This window comes from Anabrus simplex, chromosome 10 (genome assembly GCF_040414725.1).
Source record: "Anabrus simplex isolate iqAnaSimp1 chromosome 10, ASM4041472v1, whole genome shotgun sequence".
Taxonomy (NCBI): Eukaryota; Metazoa; Arthropoda; class Insecta; order Orthoptera; family Tettigoniidae; genus Anabrus; species Anabrus simplex.
Genome location: NC_090274.1, coordinates 53,643,326 through 53,662,931, shown reverse-complemented (window position 1 = coordinate 53,662,931; position 19,606 = coordinate 53,643,326). Strand labels below are relative to the sequence as shown.

Genomic DNA, 19,606 nt, shown 5'->3' with positions numbered 1-19,606 from the left:
CATAAGAGCCCGTGTATAGCCGCCATCTTGCACATTAGCCCCTGCGCCAGCTCCGGCTATTTTTTCCTACTAACTTGAGATCATCATTTTCTGTTATCGTTATGTCATCGACATACTGCCGGCATATCCAATTTTTCACCTTGGATCTTATCTCCTACACTGACTTTCTCCCGAAGCTCATTCAGTGGTGCTTTGTATGCATTGAATATCACCGACAGACAGCAAACGACTCTAACACCTTTCCTGATCTTTGCTTCTCTTGTTTCATTGCCTGTCTTAACAATAACCAGCTGGTTCTTAAACAGTTCGCTTGTGAGAACTCTTTCAGGATATAGAACATTTTACCCCAGTGAAAATTGTCAAATGCCTTTTCCAACTCAACGATGGCTACGTAAATGTGCTTATATCTTCTGAATCTCTTTTCTGTAACAAGACATTAAAGAATGCAAGAAAAAATCTTAATTGTTATTGTTTGCACTTTTTTTTGTAGAACTAAGTCCGCTTCTGTGGTGTAGTGGTTAGTGTGATTAGCTCCCACCCCCCGGAGGTCCGGTTTCGAATTCCGGTTCTGCCACGAAATTTAAAAAGCGTTACGAGGACTGGAACGTGATCCACTTCCACTCAGCCTCGGGAGGTCAAATGACTAGAGAGGGGTTCAATTCCCATCTCAGACATCCTCGAAGTGATTTTCCGTGGTTTCCCAACTCTCCTCCAGGCAAATATCGGGATGGTACACGGCCGCTTCCTTCCGTCTTCCTTGTTTATCCCTTCCAACCAGTGTTGCCAACTTATATTTTCAAGATCCGCTAATTAGTACTAAAAATCCGCTAAAATTCCGTCAAGAAATCCGATCTCAAATAATGAGCAATAATAATAATAAGTAAATTTCTGCACTCACCTGATCTGTGAGTTTCACTGGGATTAAAGCCGACGAGCTAAAACTTGTAGGCGTTTTAGTGCCGGGTGCAAACTAGGTGAATCCCCTACTCCAAGAACAGGCGAGTTCATTAAACGGTCTCCCTTCATAGCATAAATATAAACGCTACTCTCTCAGATTCATTATCTGTCCTCATTCGTCAACGAAGAGATAAGTACCCTTTCCCCACGTATTACAAATTTATGATACCACGATCTCATAACATCAAATCCAAATAACGTGTTTTCCTCATGTGACTGCTAGCTCCTGACAAGAAAAACGGAATAGCTCGGAGAAAGACTGAAGTACAAATTAAAAAACACGTAAAATGGATAAAACACTGAATTTCGCTATAATAAATCTAGAATTCCGCCAAAAAGTCCGCTGAATGATATATTTCTCCGCCGACAGTCTTCTCATCCCGCCATATTTAGCGGAAAATAGCACTGCTTCCAACCTTCTCATTGTCCACAACGCCCCTGTTTCAGCATAGCAGATAAGGCCGCGTGGACGAGCTATTGGTCCTCCTCCCGTGTTGTATACAGAGCCAAATATCTCACGCTCTAGGACACTGTCTTTGAGGCGGTAGAGGTGGGATCTCTCGCTGAGTCCGAGGGAAAAACCAACCCTAGACGTTAAACTGACAAAAGTGTAAATGAATTATATTATATATTATATCACTAATATTTCAATGGATGACCGTATCTTCTATTATTTTATTATAATCCATATTTCTGTTTGTCTTTCACAAAGATACTGAGAAAACGAGAATGTTCAAACCCCGTTGCAAGAAAAAAATAATGAACGTCTCACGATTTTTGAACCTTTTAAAGAACTAACTAGAGTAAAATGATTAGCTTACCATGGTTAAGTTGAATTTCAAGCGAGCAGTTAAGCAGCTAACCAAAGTTTTAAGGCCTTCGTACTCTGCATAACCTCACGAGGTCGTTGCATACAGGATGAAGCGAAATTCCCGAACTCGGGCGTCGCAGCGCGACTCCTCACATGCCAGCAATAAAAAAATGTCTCTCACGAAAGTTCGTCCTGCGAGTATATCCGACAGAAAAAGAACGTTGAAGAGTGGCAATCTGGCAACACTGTAACCACATGTAGAGTAACTACCTCTGTCAGCATAAACTAGACGTGCTGTACAGTTGGTGCAGTGGGTAGAGTTTTGAGTTATCATGCAGGAGCTCGAGGGTTCGATCCTGGGTTGAGGCGCACTTTTTTATTTGCTAATTTCCATCGGACACTACATATTGTAATAAGTAGGGCCCGGATTTTTAGGTTTTAAACTAGTTTATTCCTTGCTAGCTAACTGCAGTATTTTAACTTACTTATCCATTTCATTATCATTGGAGTAAATTACTCGAATCTTATAAAACCTAAAAATAACTAAATAAGACGTTAAAACCTAAAAAAAAAAAAACTAAATGGGCTATTCAAGACAGTATTACGTTATTTTGAAATAGAAGTACCAAATATTAATGAAATTGAATGATTTTTTTATAAATAAACATTATGCACGACTTTTTGAAGTGACTTCATGGTTTGGAACTGGAAGTGGTTTGTAAGTATAACTAGTGAGAGCGAAACAACATGATACGATACTATTCCACTAGGGTACAGCACAAATCAAGAGCGTTCACTGACCTGTATCTAGCAGGTACAAGCCCGCCTAACTTGCCAGCTTCTCATTGTGTACGGTCGACTACCGCCAGCTACGACTGTTTAGCTCTATACACATTATTTTGTGACGGAAAAAATTAATTTTCCCTATAAATCAAATTATTATTGAAGGCAGTTTAAGAAGCTTACGCATCTCAGATGTGGCGATGCCTAAAGGCAAGTAATCATTTGCTTTACGTCGCACCGACGCAGATAGGTCTTATGGCGACGTTGGGATAGGAAAGGCCTAGGAATGGGAAGGAAGCGGCCGTGGCCTTAATTAAGGTACAGCTCCAGCATTTGCCTAATGTTAAAATGGGAAACCACAGAAAACTATCTTCAGGGCTGCCGACAGTGGGATTCGAACCCACCATCTCCCGATTACTGGATACTAGCCGCACTTAAGCGACTGCAAAAAAAAAAGTTTGAATGAATAGTATAACTTTAGAAATGATTGAAATGATCATTAAAAACTATTTCAGGAGGATAAAAAACTAAAAAAACTATTTTGAGGTATTAAAAAACTAAAACGTGGTTTTTAAGAACCTAAAAATCCGGGCCCTAGTAATAAGTAAGACAAGGTTTCTTAGGTCACATGTATCCTACATTTCCAAAATTTAGTAAAGCTGAACACGTTGTAACGCATCTAGTAGATGAAGAGGTGCGAACAAATTCACGCCCACGACGTGGAAAGGGCGTCTTTCAAAGCTGACCAGTGAAAACGAATGTTCGTCCATTTCTAGGATCGTAGTATGTAAGTGCAAATGGTTTCTATAGGACGCGCTGCAATCGCTGTTGACGATTAAGATGCCAGATACCATACCACCTGGACTACATTTACGAAATAAGGAACATACGCCTCAAACCAGGATCGACCCCCTCGACCTCCTGCATGCTAACTCAAAACTCTATCCACTGCACCAACTGTACAGTACGACTATTGTGTGCTGACAGAGGTAGTTACTCTACATGTGGTTACAGTGTTGCCAGATTGCCACCCTTCAACGTACTTTTTCTCCCGGATATACTAGCAGGAGGAACTTTTGTGAGAGACCTTTTTTTTATTGCTGGCATATGAGTCGTCGCGCTGCGACGCCCGAGTGCGCGAATTTCGCTTTACCCTGTATTGCGTGCATCAATGAGCACTGATTTTATCCTTGAAATGGATTTGGTACTACATCTCGTATATCTGCAGTATCTTGAGGTTGATGATCAGAGAGAAAGGGACAGGGGGCAGTCCGTTTGAAGATTGAACAGACACCTCGTTTCAAACCGTATTTTGGCTGGAGAAGTAGATTGTGGCGTACTTATTACAATTAATAATAGGTGACTGACTCCAGTTCCCTACTCGTACGAACCCTTTACTTTCCGTATCGGCTGATAAGCTAACCTAACGAAACTAAATTAATTAATCCTAGAAATAAGGGGCTGTAATAGAAGATACAATTAAAAGGACTACAGTGATTCTGGTAAGGAGAAAATCATTATTAAACCACCCATGTTGAATTTTTTTTTCATGATATCTTGCGAATATTTATGGCCGTGCTCTTATGCCCGGGTGCACTATTCTCGGTAAATATCAGGTGTTGCGAAGCCGTGGTAAAATTCTTACCGTGGCGTTGTCATTAACCGTTGCCTACGTTATATCTCACAAGGCCGTAAAATGCAGGTCTTTTCAAGCCAAAAAAGCGGGCACAGCTATTACGCCTTTCTGCCGCTAGGTGGCAGGTTTTAGTCCTGTCCTTGTCGACAATTCACATTGTGGAGATAGTTCTCCAAAGCATTAGTGGGGTCCTTCATGTCTTGTAAAATGTAAAGATCTAGAATTAACTAATTTCTTCAGTTACCTCGGGATACACATAAGGGAGAAAGCAGCAACATCCATCAGAGCAATATAGAAAATAAAAACCTCCATAAACTGTCTGTAAGAGCAGCAGTAACACTATATCATGCTGCAATCAACCGTGTTGCTACCTTTGGTATCGAAATTATTTGGGAAAAGCAATCCTTACCCGATCTCCAGAAAACAATTACATTTTTTGGACATGGTCCGCAAGTGGCATGACATACACGAAGTCTATGCCATAAAACAGTCGTACATTTCACGAAATTCTGACAAAGTAATATTCTCCGCAGTAGACGATGACAAGGCAATGTGGTTAACGGAGACCTTTCTGCCGTTTATTGAAAAGATTCAAACCAATGCAGACCAAACGTTCAAGAAAAAGCTAAGAAACACACCAAGGTATCCAACTGACAACAAATTCGACGTACGAGGACGGTTTGTGAAAAGTTCTCGGAATCACCGCTAGATGTCTGTGCTAGAGCAACGAGGTTCCCGCGCAATAATCACACATCCTTTGTGAGTGAACACGTGGCGCGTCAGTGCTCTAGCTGCAGGAGTGTGGTAGTGACGACTCTGTTGTTGTTGTTGTTCCCGCGTAGTGATTTGTGACAATGGAAAAAACTGAGATTCGAGCAGTGATTAAATACTTTATAAAGAAAGGTATGAACGCAAAGGAAATTCATGCCGACTTTCATAACACACTGGGAGACTCTGCTCCTTTATTTTCAACTGTTGCCAAGTGAACCAGGGAGTTTAAATTTGGTCGGGAGAGCTTGGATGATGATCCGCGTAGTGGACGGCCAAAAATGTTACGACCGCAGAATTTATCGCAAAAGTGCATAAAATAGTCATGGAGGATCGTCGACTGAAAGTGCGGGAGATTGCTGAAGCTGTAGGGATGTCTTCTGAATGGGTATATTATATTTTAACCGAAGAATTGGGTATGAAAAAATTATCCGCAAGATGGGTGCCGCGGCTCTTGACATTGGACAATAAACGCACCAGATTGGAAGTGTCCGAACAAAGTCTGGCCCGTTTTCAGTGCAACCAACAAGATTTTTTGCGCCGGTTTGCGACTACAGATGAAACTTGGGCCCACTACTATACCCCAGAGACAAAACAGCAGTCAAAGCAGTGGAAACATGCTGATTCACCACCACCAAAGAAAGCAAAGGCAGTGCGTTCGGCCGGAAAGGTCATGGCCTCAGTTTTCTGGGATGCAAAAGGCATTTTGCTGATAGATTATCTTCCTACTGGTCAAACAGTTACGGGGCAATACTATGCAAACCTCCTAGACCAACTACAGGAAAAGATACCCGAAACAAGGCCTGGTTTGGCAACCTGAGTAATGATGACATTGAACTGTTCTTCAGTCATTTGCGAAGGAAAAGTTGATTTAATGACATGATGGACATGAGAACATACTTGAATGCAATGGAAACAACATTAAAAATCGGCATGATAAATACGTTGGATACAAGCAATGAAGAAAGGAATACGTTCAAGACATTAGATGCCATCAAACAGCAATGTGCCGGGGTAGAGATGCATAAAATGAACTCAAATTGTCTGCCCAAGGCTATTTTAGAGTTACTTGACTTATCACTATATGATGTGTTGTTTATCTGTCAGCTAGAATTTTCTTTTCTTTGTATAAGACCTCGAAAGTAAACAATCCATAAGTTGTCTATTGCAGATTACCCAAACTCAATAGAACTGACATCATTGGATATGACACGTAGATACTTGGTTCGAATTGCAGTGTTCGTTCTGTCTAGAGCAACTTCCTGGAATCAATACCAACAGCCCTTTGATGTGTCTAATTAAGGCACAAGACCGAGGCGCATTACCTTACCCATCGAGAAAGTTTGTTTTCTTCTTAAGAAATGTTCTTAAATTCACTTCGTATGCCATAAAATATGTACAAAATGCAAATGTGCTTTAAAAACTCAAAGTGTTTGTTGTTCTCAAATTCATACAAATATTTCTATGTGATAAATGTAATGCGCAGCCACTCCCTGACATTATTGTAACGAAGTTCCTCAAACCAAAACTTTAAAATTATGCAAGAAAGATTACAAATGACACTGATTTCGCGAAGAATTTCATGAAAAAGTCGTAAACTGCTAAAATTATGATTCCCATTATGCAGCAGAGTATTAACAATTAAGACAGTTATTTATTAAAAGATGAAGTTAATGTTTGTTGTATTCCCATAAATGTGTCATATGCATTAATTCAATTCAAATTTGATTTTATTTTTTTGCTAGGGGCTTTACGTCGCACCGACACAGATAGGTCTTACGGCGACGATGGGATAGGAAAGGCTTAGGAGTTGGAAGGAAGCGGCCGTGGCCTTAATTAAGGTACAGCCCCAGCATTTGCCTGGTGTGAAAATGGGAAACCACGGAAAACCATTTTCAGGGCTGCCGATAGTGGGATTCGAACCTACTATCTCCTGGATGCAAGCTCACAGCCGCGCGCCTCTACGCGCACGGCCAACTCGCCCGGTCAAATTTGATTTATTACGTATCGCCGCCTAATAAAACCGTACGGTTGAACAGGTCTAAACAATGCGATCTAGCGGTGCATTTTCAAACAACACCGAGCCGCTTTTCAAAACGGCCTTGTGAGTGTATAACGTACGCAACGCATTAAGCTGTTGCACCATTGTTTAATCCTTGACTTCGAAACCGCGGTTTCTTGACGCTTTTCTCGGTTTTCTCGCTGTTATTCCCCTCGGAAGTAATTCAAGGTAGTATTCAGAAGGCAGTGATGTGTTCGAGCCAGCCATAACCTCTTCAGTCCCGAATCTGTTTTTGCATTCAATATGTTTCATTTTGCTAAAACAACTTTAAAATGTTCACCAAAGAAAATTATCTTTTGCTCAACGGGAAAATACCTCACTCCTCATTTCCCTAGTACGTCTCTTTAGTGACACCTTGGCCATCTGTGACAGCTAATGCTAGACCTGATGAGGATCCAACCAGCCTTCAGGCTGAATACCCAACAACATAGTAGTTTTAATGACTTCATATGTGCTACACCAGGACTCAAGAGTTGGTTTTTCTACCATTATTTATATTTTCCTTACATTGTATTGTATTATTGCAAGTAAATAAAATGGCATATACAACAACATGAAAAATATAGAGTGCTAATGTGATGGCCATCTTTGAAATTACTTGAACCACTGGCAGCCATGACACTTGAAGGAGAAACAAACATATCCATGTTAGAATACTAAATGATAAAAGTAAAGTCTTGTCCTCATTCCGAGGTGGTGCAGTTCTTTTCAGGCACACCCCCAATGGCAGTACTGGGTGTCGAACCCACGCCCTTGAGGACGGCATTTAACAGTTATGCTTCGAGGGTATATTCGTGCCCTCGTCCCGAGATGATGCAGCCCTTTATGCCCTCCTGCTAACCTTAAATTTCTGACAGTTTCGGGAATCGAACCCGGGTCCCTCGAAGACAGTAGCTAACAGGCGGACTACTAAATTATGTCCATCATATTTGAACTGTTTAGTGAAAAGTACCTTCTATCCGCGAAGTGAATGAATCTTCACCATTCTGGCATATGCAACGACAATACCTCCATCTGTAGCCATGAGACAGAGCTCTTATTTAGGAAGCCACTCGCCCACCCGTTCAAACCAAAGCCTGCTTGCACCCACTCTTTTAGCACTTGGTCATTCATGACTGAGCATTGCTTCAGCAATTCTGCGTTCCTTCAGGAAACTTAATCACCCACCAACGTTTAAAACGAATTGTTCTCCCCCGACATCACATGTAATGACTCACGTAACACATTCAGTAGCCCAGTACCCACGCTAGGCTATAATTGGATTTGAGATGGGATTTAACAAGCCGTAAGTGTTGCGGTCTCACTGAAAGAAATTACAGACCATGTTGCCAATGCATCCCATGAGACATACGAATATCTTCAGGGCTGTACAAGACTAGAACAAAATTACACAAACCTTTTGAGAAATCGAGTTAATTGTACATAGCAGGGATCGGCCTTTTCACAGATTTTAGGCCTATAATATGTATAAGCCCCCCTGTGTGGTGTAGTGGATAGTGGGATTAGCTGCCACCCCCGCAGGTAGAATAACACCCACGGTATCTCCTGCCTGTCATAAGAGGCGACTAAAAGGGGTCCCAGGGACTCTGAACTTTGGAGCGTGGGTTGGCGACCACGGGGACCTTAGGTGAGTCCTGGCATTGCTTCCACTTACTTGTGCGAGGCTCCTCACTTTCATCTATCCTATCCGACCTCCCTTGGTCAACTCTAGTTCTTTTCCGACCCCGACGCTATTAGGTTTGCGAGGGCTAGGGAGTCTTTCGTTTTCACGCCCTTCGTGGCCTTTGTCTTCCTTTGGTCGATATCTTCATTTTTCGAAGTGTCGGATCCCTTCCATTTTACCTTCTGATTAGTGTTATATAGAGGATGGTTGCCTAGTTGTACTCTTAAAACAATAACCACCACCACCTGTCACTAGTGATTAGGCTTCGTAGATAAGGAAAAATTAATGTAAAATAGGAAAATATAATGCATTTGATAATGTTGATAGGACTAAGCTATTTGAGGTTCTGAAGACGATCGGGATCTACAATCTGTATACAAATCAGTCTGCAGTGATAAGAATTGAGGGATTTGAAAAAGAAGCAACAATCCAGAAAGGAGTGGGGCAAGGTTGCAGTTTGTCGCCCTCCTTTTCACTGTTTATATAGAACAGGCAGTAAACGAGATCAAAGAGGAATTTGGGAAAGGGATCACAATTCAAGGAGAGAAAATCAAAACACGAAGATTTGCTGATGGTATTGCAGAAGATCTGAGGAAATTGTTGAATGTTATAACAGAGTCTTGGGTAAGGAGTACAAGATGAAAATAAATAAGTCCAAAACAAAAGTAATAGAGTGCGGTCGAACGAAGTCAGCTGATGCAGGAAATATTAGATTAGGAAATGAAGTCTTAAAGGAAGTAGATGAATATTGTTACTTGGGGAGTAAAATAACTAACGATGGCAGAAGTAAGGAGGACATAAAAAGCAGACTAGCAAACGCAATAAAGGCCTTTCTTAAGAAAATAAATGTGTTCACCTCGAACATTGATATAGGAATTAGAAAAACTCTTTTTGAAGACTTTCGTCTGGAATGTGGCATTGTATGGAAGTGAAACATGGACGATAATTCGCTCAGAAAGAAATAGAATAGAAGCTTTAAAAATGTGCTGTTACAGAAGAATGCTGAAGGTGAGATGATAGATCGAATCACGAATGAAGAGATACTGCATCGAATTGGTGAGAGGAGATCGATTTGACTAAATTTGACGAGAAGAAGAGATAGAATGATAGGACACATCTTAAGACACCCAGGACTTGTGCTTTATATATATATAGGGAAGTGTATGTGGTGAGATCGGTAGGGGTGGACCAAGGTATGAATAGCCGGGCTGAGTGGCTCAGACGGTTGAGGCGCTGGCCTACTGACCCCAACTTGGCAGGTTCGATGCTGGCTCAGCCCGGTGGTATTTGAAGGTGCTCAAATACGTCAGCCTCGTGTCAGTAGATTTACTGGCACGTAAAAGAACTCCTGCGGGACTAAATTCCAGCACCTCGGTGTCTCCGAAAGTCGTAAAAGTACTTAGTGGGACGTAAAGCAAATAAAATTATTATATTATTAAGGTATGAGTATGAAAGCAAACTAGAGTAGTGTAGGATGCTGTAGTTACATAGAAATGAAAAGGTTAGTACAGGATGATAATAATAATAATAATAATAATAATAATAATTCCTTAGAAGAATAATAGGGCCAAGGATCCTACCAGATGGAACGCGATGGTACAAACCCAACAATGAGCTCTACCAGCATTAAGAAAACCTCATAGATGCCATCAGAAGAAAACGTCTGACTTTCTATGGACACAGAATGGATCCTAATAGATTATCCCATAAGATCTTCAAGGTTGCTAACAAAGGCAAAGCTCCTGGATTCCCCTGGACCAAGCAAGTGGACAAAGATCTTGCAGAGCTTAATATTAATCAAGCCGCCATAACTGACAGGAACTAACATCCCTTACATCAGCTAGCCACAAAAGAGCCGGGAATTGGTCGGAGGAGCGCAGGAAATAATTCAGCGAGAAAATGAAGGAATACTGGGCCAATAGGAAGGCTCAAGAGGCCACTAAGAACACAATCCAGTACGCCAAAAGGAGCAGACGACGACAAAAAACACAGCTAGAACACAAGCACCGTGGTCCGCAGATGGCCAAAACGCAAAGAAATAATAATAATAATAATAATAATAATAATAATGATAATAATAATAACCTGTACAGTATGGACCAAACTAGACTAACCAAAAGTTATTCGACTACCGGTATCTGTGGAACAAGAAGACAACAACTGTATGAATTTATGAAGTTCGTAAAGATCTAGAAAAGTCCAACATCCAGGAAGTTCATATGTTAGACAGAAAACATTTCGGACCATGATTCAAAATTTGGAAGGGTTTCAAGTCGAAAGAACTGCAAAGAGTGGAAGGGACCGGATGGATGAACAGAAGCAACAGCATAGCGCCCTTATGAAGGAGTAATGGAGAAAGGAGAAACTTCAAAGAAGAAATTGTACCGTGAAATTAAGTGGTCAATTCATAAATAATAATAATAATAATAATAATAATAATAATAATAATAATAATAATAATAATGTTGTTGGCTTTACGCCCCACTAACTACTTTTTCGGTTTTCGGAGACACTGAGGTGCCGGAACTTAGTCCCGCAGGAGTTCTTTCACGTGCCAATAAATCTACCGACATGAGACTGACGTATCTGAGCAACTTCAAATACCACAGGAGTGAGCCAGGATAGAATCTGCCTAGTTGGGGTCAGAAGGCCAGCGCCTTAACCGTCTGAGCCACTCAGCCCGACTTTCTGAAGAATAGTAGGCAATTAACGGTTAATTATGATTAAAATAAATTAATTCCCTCTTCCCGTGATCGAGAGACAATTATTTTACTCATTCACATTCATTGAATATTCATCGGTCCCGCTTTCCATTGCCGCTGTCGCCTTCCCCGTTCAGTTAATAAGAGAAGTGTGGGTGATACCAAAAATTCTCCTGCTGCATCATCTTCTTTAGCAGTAAGGCAGATATCTAACCATCTTCTGGGAACAACTTCTTTTCGTATGCAGATGAAGCACTATGGGAAGCGTGAAATGACGTAATGTGTGGCCGTGACATCTCGTCAACCAATAAGTGACAGTTAAAGAACTGTATACAATGGATACAACGTCTGACCAGAATCTCTTTAACTCGCTGGCAGATTCTTGGTAGAGTCAATTGATGACGTGATAAGGTCATAGCGCGATCATTTAAACTTTCCAGAGCCAATTATTCACCTCCCTCCTACGCCACATCATCTACTTAGTTTTTGACATTTTTTTTTCTATATAACTGGACGTCTTTAGCCACCCTTAGTGGTTCCTCATATTCATATCTTGGTCTACTCTACCACTGTCATATTCATTTCTTGGTCTTCTTTACCATTCTCATATTCATATCTTGGTCTCCTCTACCACTGTCATATTCATTACTTGGTCTTCTTTATCATTCTCATATTCATATCTTGGCCTCCTCTACCACTGTTATATTCATATCTTGGTCTCCTCTACCATTGTCATATTCATATCTTAGCATCCTCTACCACTGTCATATTCATATCTTGTCCTCCTCTACCACTGTTATATTCATATCTTGGTCTCCACTACCATTGCCATATTCATATCTTAGCATCCTCTACCACTGTCATATTCATATCTTGTCCTCCTCTACCACTGTTATATTCATATCTTGGTCTCCACTACCACTGTTATATTCATATCTTGGTCTCCACTACCATTGCCATATTCATATCTTAGCATCCTCTACCACTGTCATATTCATATCTTGTCCTCCTCTACCACTGTCATATTCATATCTTGTCCTCCTCTACCACTGTTATATTCATATCTTGGTCTCCACTACCATTGCCATATTCATATCTTAGCATCCTCTACCACTGTCATATTCATATCTTGTCCTCCTCTACCACTGTTATATTCATATCTTGGTCTCCACTACCATTGCCATATTCATATCTTAGCATCCTCTACCACTGTTATATTCATATCTTGGTCTCCTCTACTATTGTCATATTCATATCTTGTCCTCCTCTACCACTGTTATATTCATATCTTGGTCTCCACTACCATTGCCATATTCATATCTTAGCATCCTCTACCACTGTCATATTCATATCTTGTCCTCCTCTACCACTGTTATATTCATATCTTGGTCTCCACTACCATTGTCATATTCATATCTTAGCATCCTCTACCACTGTCATATTCATATCTTGTCCTCCTCTACCACTGTTATATTCATATCTTGGTCTCCACTACCATTGTCATATTCATATCTTAGCATCCTCTACCACTGTCATATTCATATCTTGGTCTCCTCTACCATTGTCATATTCATGTCTTGGCCTCCTCTACCACTGTCATATTCATATCTTGGCCTCCTCTAACACTGTCATATTCATATCTTGTCCTCCTCTACTACTGTCATATTCATATCTTGTCCTCCTCTACCACTGTTATATTCATATCTTGGTCTCCACTACCATTGTCATATTCATATCTTAGCATACTCTACCACTGTCATATTCATATCTTGTCCTCCTCTACCACTGTTATATTCATATCTTGGTCTCCACTACCATTGTCATATTCATATCTTGGCATCCTCTACCACTGTCATATTCATATCTTGGTCTCCTCTACCATTCTCATATTCATATTTTCGCCTCCACTACCATTATCGTATCCATATCGTGGCCCCCTCTGTCATTGTCATGTTCATATCATGGCCTCTCTGCCATAATCATATCCATATGCCCTACAAGACCCATCACCAACTCGTCCGAAATCACGCAAACCACTCTGGACTGATTTTAAAAGCGTCAGTTCTTTCGACATGACCTCCGAGTGGCGACAACGTTGGCATGAACATCCATCCAACAACGCTCACTTGGTTTAAGATCCAACAAAGAAGGTTGAAGGATTCCAACTGCTGCGTAAAAACTGGTCGAAGCTGAACCGAATTAGAACGGGTTAAGGTAGGTGTGGTTACATGTTGAAGAAATGGAGTTTCCGTCCATCTGCTGACTGCGACTACGGAGTGGAGGAGCAGACAATGTAACACATTGTTAAGGAGTGCCCACTTGGAGCATTTAACGGTGATCTGAGGCTTCTATACCAGGTGACTCCAAGTGCTCTGGACTGGTCAAATTTGGACATTTCCATTTGATATTAGATAGTTTGTGTACTTGTAAAGCCATACGATATATATCCATATCTTGCCTCCCCTATCACTGCCATGTTCATATCTACATTTCATCTACCATTGTTATATTTATATCTTCGTCTCCACTCCTATAGTTAAGTTATATTCATTCAGAAAGTGGTATCGAATGAATGTTCTACAAAGCTAACGCAGTGATCTTCCAGGCGAAATTACTCTTGCGTTGTTTTGTTCCTGGCCGGCTTCGATGGAGAAGACGATGAGTAATGGTCTTCTTCTTCTCCTGCTTCTACTTCTTCTTCTGATTATTAATGCGGCATAAAGTTACGCGATATCTCATAATATAAAAGAATTGCATTTCCAATCGCCAATCTTACTATTTATGATACAGAGTGATCGGTTGATCAGATATGCCTTTCTCCGATGCGCGCGGTGTTTTTGCTGTGGGCGATCTCCCCGCTCGTCCGCCACGAAGCGGAAAGGGGATGGCGGAGTATGTCATTACATGTTTGTTCCCTGATCACGACCTTTGTGTGTGTGTGTACGTGCGTATCCCCGGTAGCTGACCTTGTACACGTGTCCAATATCGCAATTCCTCTGTGTGTGTGTGTTTTTTGTAATGGGTCATAAAGGGTACGCTGTCCGGCTCCATGGCTAATTGGTTAGCATGCTGGCCGTTGGTTACAGGGGTCCCGAGTTCGATTCCCGTAGGGTCGGGAATTTTAACCATCATTGGTTAATTTCTCTGGCATGGGGGCTGGGTGTATGTGTCGTCTTCATCATCATTTTATCCTCATCACGACGCGCAGGTCGCCTACGGGAGTCGAATCAAAAGACCTTTACCTGGCGAGCCGAATTTGTCCTCGGACACTCCCGGCACTAAAAGCCATACGCCATTTAATTTCAAGGGTACGCTTCAACGGCATAGCGTGCCTTTATGTACGATTCATACGTCAACACAGCTCGTGAAGTTCAAAGACTGTTTCAACGAATATTCCCAGTTGTAATGAAATGAAATGTCGTATGGCTTTTAGTGCCGGGATATCCCACAACGGGTTCGGCTCGCCAGGCGCAGGTCTTTCTATTTGACTCCCATAGGCGACCTGCGCGTCATGATGACGATGAAATGATGATGAAGACAACACACACACCCGGCCCCCGTGCCATTGAAATTAACCAATTAAGGTTAAAATCCCCGACCCGGCCGGGAATCGAACCCAGACCCTCTGAACTGAAGGCCAGTACGCTGACCGGTCAGCCAACGAGTCGGACTTCCAAGTTGTAAAACAGTCCATAAACTTTATAATACATTTTAGAAAATAGAAGTATCTAGCCTGAGAAAGCTAACAAGCGGCGTAGCGTTCTCGCTGGAGAAAAGTTAGAAGTCACTGGTCATCGTTTGGAAAATTTTCCTAAAATCACTTCGTTGTCCCCCTGTGGGTGGGGGCGGTACAATAACACCCACGGTATCCCCTGTCTGTCGTAAGAGGCGACTCAAAGGGGCCCCAGGGGCTCCGAAATTTGAAGCGTGTGTTGGCGACCACGGCGCCCTCAGCTGAGTCCTGGCATTGCTTCCACTTACGTGTGGCAGGCTCCTCACTTTCATCTATCCTGTCCGACTTACCTTGGTCAACTCTTGTTCTTTTCCGACCCCGACGCTATTAGGTTTGCGAGGGCTAGGGAGTCTTTCATTTTCACGCCCTTCGTGGCCCTTGTCTTCCTTTGGCCGATATCTTCATTTTTCGAAGTGTCGGATCCCTTCCATTTTTCCTTCTGATTAGTGTTATATAGAGGATGGTTGCCTAGTTGTATTTCCTCTTAAAACAATAATCACCACCACCACCACCACCATCACTTCGTTGTTTTACACACGAGTTGGACAAATGGGTCCTTGTAAAAGGTTACTAAATTTACTTTTTATTTCATCAACTGTTTACCGTCCAGGGTTGGTTTTTTCCCGCAGACTCAGCGAGGGGTCCCACCTCTACCACCTCAAGGAAACTGACCTGGAGCGTGAGGTATTTGGTCGGGGATACAACTGGGAAGAAGAACCAGTAACTCGTCCAGGCGGTCTCATCTGCTATGCACAACAGGGGCCTTGTGGAAGATAGGATGATTGGAAGGGATAGGCAAGGAAGAGGGAATGAAACGGCCGTGACCTTAAGTTAGGAAACCGCGGAAAGCTACTTCGAGGATGGCTGAGGAGGGAATCGAACAACCCTCTACTCATTTGACCTCCCGAGGCTGAGTGGACCCCGTTCCAGTCTTCGTAGCACATTTCATACTAACCACTACACCACTGACACGAACAGGCTACTAAATTATTATATTCAAAACCGTATCAAACAACTGTGTTACATGCTCTTCAACCAGGTAGGCGATATGAATATGTCATCTAGCGTAGATACTGGAAAATGTACAGTATGGACAAATAGACCAATATTTATAATTCTCTTCAGATGGGACCTGGCTCCACCTCCAAGGTTATGTTTGTACACAAAACAATCCTTACTGGAGTGCTGTTAAACCTGAATTCGTACGCGCAGTGCCCTTCCATGACGCAAAACTCGGTGTATGGTGTGCCATAGGCAGTGAAAGATTGATAGATATATATTAGAATACGGTTGTTTCTGTTACATATAAATACCACACTAACCTCCAACTTCATAGAATTTACCGGCAGGGAGCGTGATTTTGCATTTTTTTGAATTGGTCTCTACCACTGCACACACTGCGAATAATTCTATGAAGAAAGTTCACTAAGTGTTTCCACAGAACAGTTATTTGCAAGGATTTGTGGCCCCCTCGGTTCCCCGATTTACCTGCCTGTGATGATTATCTCTTGGGTAAATAAAGAAAAAAAGGCGTGTACAAGAACAACTCGGACACCATACATGAACTGAAACGTAATATCCGTCAGGACGTCGATGGATGTAGAGTGGGTCTCGGTCCACAAGTGGTCACCGCTCTACCGTGGCTCTCGGCCTCTGTATTCGGGAGACGGAGAGAGGCTGGTCCTGACCGTCGGCTGAACTGAGAATGGTTTTCCATTCTTCTGCACTAATGCGAATGCCGTAGCAGTTCCTAGTAAAGGCCACAGCCCGCAACCCTCTCACCTTCTCCCATATAAATCTGCCGGCCTGAGAGACAACGTCACCGTCTAGGAAACCCGCCTCCCACTTCAGGGGAGGAATGAAAAAAGTAGTAGTAGTAGTAGTAGTAGTAGTAGTAGTAGTATTCGTCAGGAAATTGCCGGAATTATTCAACGTGAAATACAGAATGTGATGAATAATTTCCTAACGAGGTGCCAACAATGTGTGTAGAATGAAGGCGGGCAGTTTCAACACCGCCTTTCATTAATTCGGTGTTCGGCTCCATGGCTAAATGATTAGCGTGCTATCCTATAGTCCAAGTGGCACCGGGTTTGATTCCCGGTCGGTTCGGGAACTTTAACCTTCATTTGTTAATTCTGATGGTTCGGGGCTGGGGTAGTGTGCCGTCTTCAGGTGTCAACTGGAAAGACCTGCAGCAGGCCTCCTCCAAGGCCACATGCCACCATTATTATTAATTCGGTAAGTAAGGAACTTTAAATTGTTTGTGTTACTTCACATTCCCGCTACTGGACATCGACCCGCTCGCCAGAAACGAGCGCACCCTCGCCCATAGATAAAGCACCACGCGCCGGTGTACAGCACGTCTGATCACCCAATATATTCTATTATACTAAATCTTAGACTCTCGCAAGGGAAGACCATCGCTGAAATGAGATGAAATGTCGTATGGCTTTTAGTGCCGGGATATCCCAGGAAGAGTTCGGCTCGCCAGGTGCAGGTCTTTCTATTTGACTCCCATAGGCGACCTGCGCGTCGTGATGAGGATGAAATGATGATGAAGACGACACATACACTCAGCCCCCGTGTCATTGGAATTAACCAATTAAGGTTAAAATCCCCGACCCGGCCGGGAATCGAACCCGGGACCCTCGGAACCGAAGGCCAGTACGCTGACCGTTCAGCCAACGAGTCGGACAGCCCATCGCTAATAAACACGATCATGATTCTTTTTTTTTTTTTTTTTTTTTTGCTAGGGGCTTTACGTCGCACCGACACAGATAGGTCTTATGGCGACGATGGGAGAGGAAATGTCTAGGAGTTGGAAGGAAGCGGCCGTGGCCTTAATTAAGGTACAGCCCCAGCATTTGCCTGGTGTGAAAATGGGAAACCACGGAAAACAATCTTCAGGGCTGCCGATAGTGGGATTCGAACCTACTATCTCCCGGATGCAAGCTCCCAGCCGCACGCCTCTACGCGCACGGCCAACTCGCCCGGTAATCATGATTCTTGAAACCATTCTATTCCGTAAATCAATGAACTAACGGCTGATTATTTCTCTCTTTCTTTCCAGGATATATGCTCCAGTATTTCCTCACGGCTAGTTTCTTCTGGCTGAGCATCCTGTCTGTTGACACGTTCTGGTGTATCCTGTAAGTATGCTTCTCTACTTAAACCTCTACAGACTTTATCGGAGTGCTTGGTTAAGTTAAATAATTTTACTTAACGTTGTATTTCTTTAATGTAGTGTTGTTTGAAGATGTTATACGAAGGCTGATGAACAAAGACAGACTGGTTTTTTACTGTAGCTTCCATGATAGTTTCCGATCTGTAACATAAATATTTGAAAAGAGCGAGTTTTTATGTGTAATGTCCGTAGGCGGCAGCACTCTCGTATCAGTAGGTTGGTTGTAATGCTCTATTTTTTTGAGACAACGTGCATTTCGGATACCAGACACTGGAGGTGACGCGAAAAGAACAATACAGCGTAATCAAATTCTGTTTCCGTTTAAACCATACAGCCACTGAAACTTACGAAAAGCTGAAGCATCATTATGGTCCTGAAGGAAAACAAGCCAGCACAGTGTGGAAATCGCCAAAAAAGGCAAAAGTTATTCCATCAGCAGGGAAAGTGATGGTGATCACATTTTTTACTGTAATGGAATAATTTACTAGCATGCAGTTCCCCCTCACACTACCGTTACTACATGTCAGTATTGGCTACACTGAGGAAGCACATTGCAAAGAAACGACCAGAGTTTTCTCGGACTGGGTGGCGACTTCATCATGACAATCCACGGCCTCACGTCGCAAATCAAGTCATGCAGTTTCTGGCTCGATTCAACATTACCTGTGTACCGTATCCTCCTTATAGCCCTGATCTTGCACCCTGTGATTTTTTTGTTCCCATCACTAAAGGCAAAGCTTACGGGTATTCGATTTGAGAACTCTGAAGCAGTGCTGAAGAGAAGTGAGGTGATTCTCAAGGACCTGATAAAAATGGTCTGCAGCATGTGTTCAAGGACTGGCAGAGACGCTATAAAACGTGCATTTAAGTAGGAGGGGACCACTTTGAAAAATATCATGTAAATATTGAAATGGAGTAATAAACATCTGTGAAAAAAATCAGTCTCGGTCTTTGTTGATCAGCCCTCGTATAACGTATGTAGGGGACAGAGGTTTTCTCTGTAGCAATGGTATTCAAAGTGTGGTCCGCTTGCCACTAGTGATACGCAAATTTATCGTGGCTTCTAACTGTTTCCAGTAAGCAATTCACAAGCCTGTTCATTTTCAATAAAATCTTGTTTCGATTTAGTGTTTTCGTCTCACACTACACAGAGTCTCCTTTCTGAACTATTCGTTCTAAAATATGTGTCGGTTTGTACCTCCCATTCACTAGGAATGTAAAATGCTTACTCAGTGGCGGCTGGTGCAGAAAATCAGTTGTGTGCTGTAAGTCATTCCCCCTCCAAAAAATAAAAATATTGAGAAACA

At 42.3% G+C, this 19,606-nt stretch overlaps 1 protein-coding gene across 1 annotated transcript in view; it reads left to right on the top strand.

The window, feature by feature from the left end:
* Positions 1-19,606, top strand: part of LOC136882006 (G-protein coupled receptor Mth2) — a 224,162-nt gene that overhangs the window by 143,231 nt on the left and 61,325 nt on the right. The window contains exon 4 of the mRNA XM_067154495.2: positions 18,186-18,264. Coding sequence (XP_067010596.1) covers positions 18,186-18,264 — 79 coding nt within the window. The remainder of the gene's footprint in view (positions 1-18,185; positions 18,265-19,606) is intronic.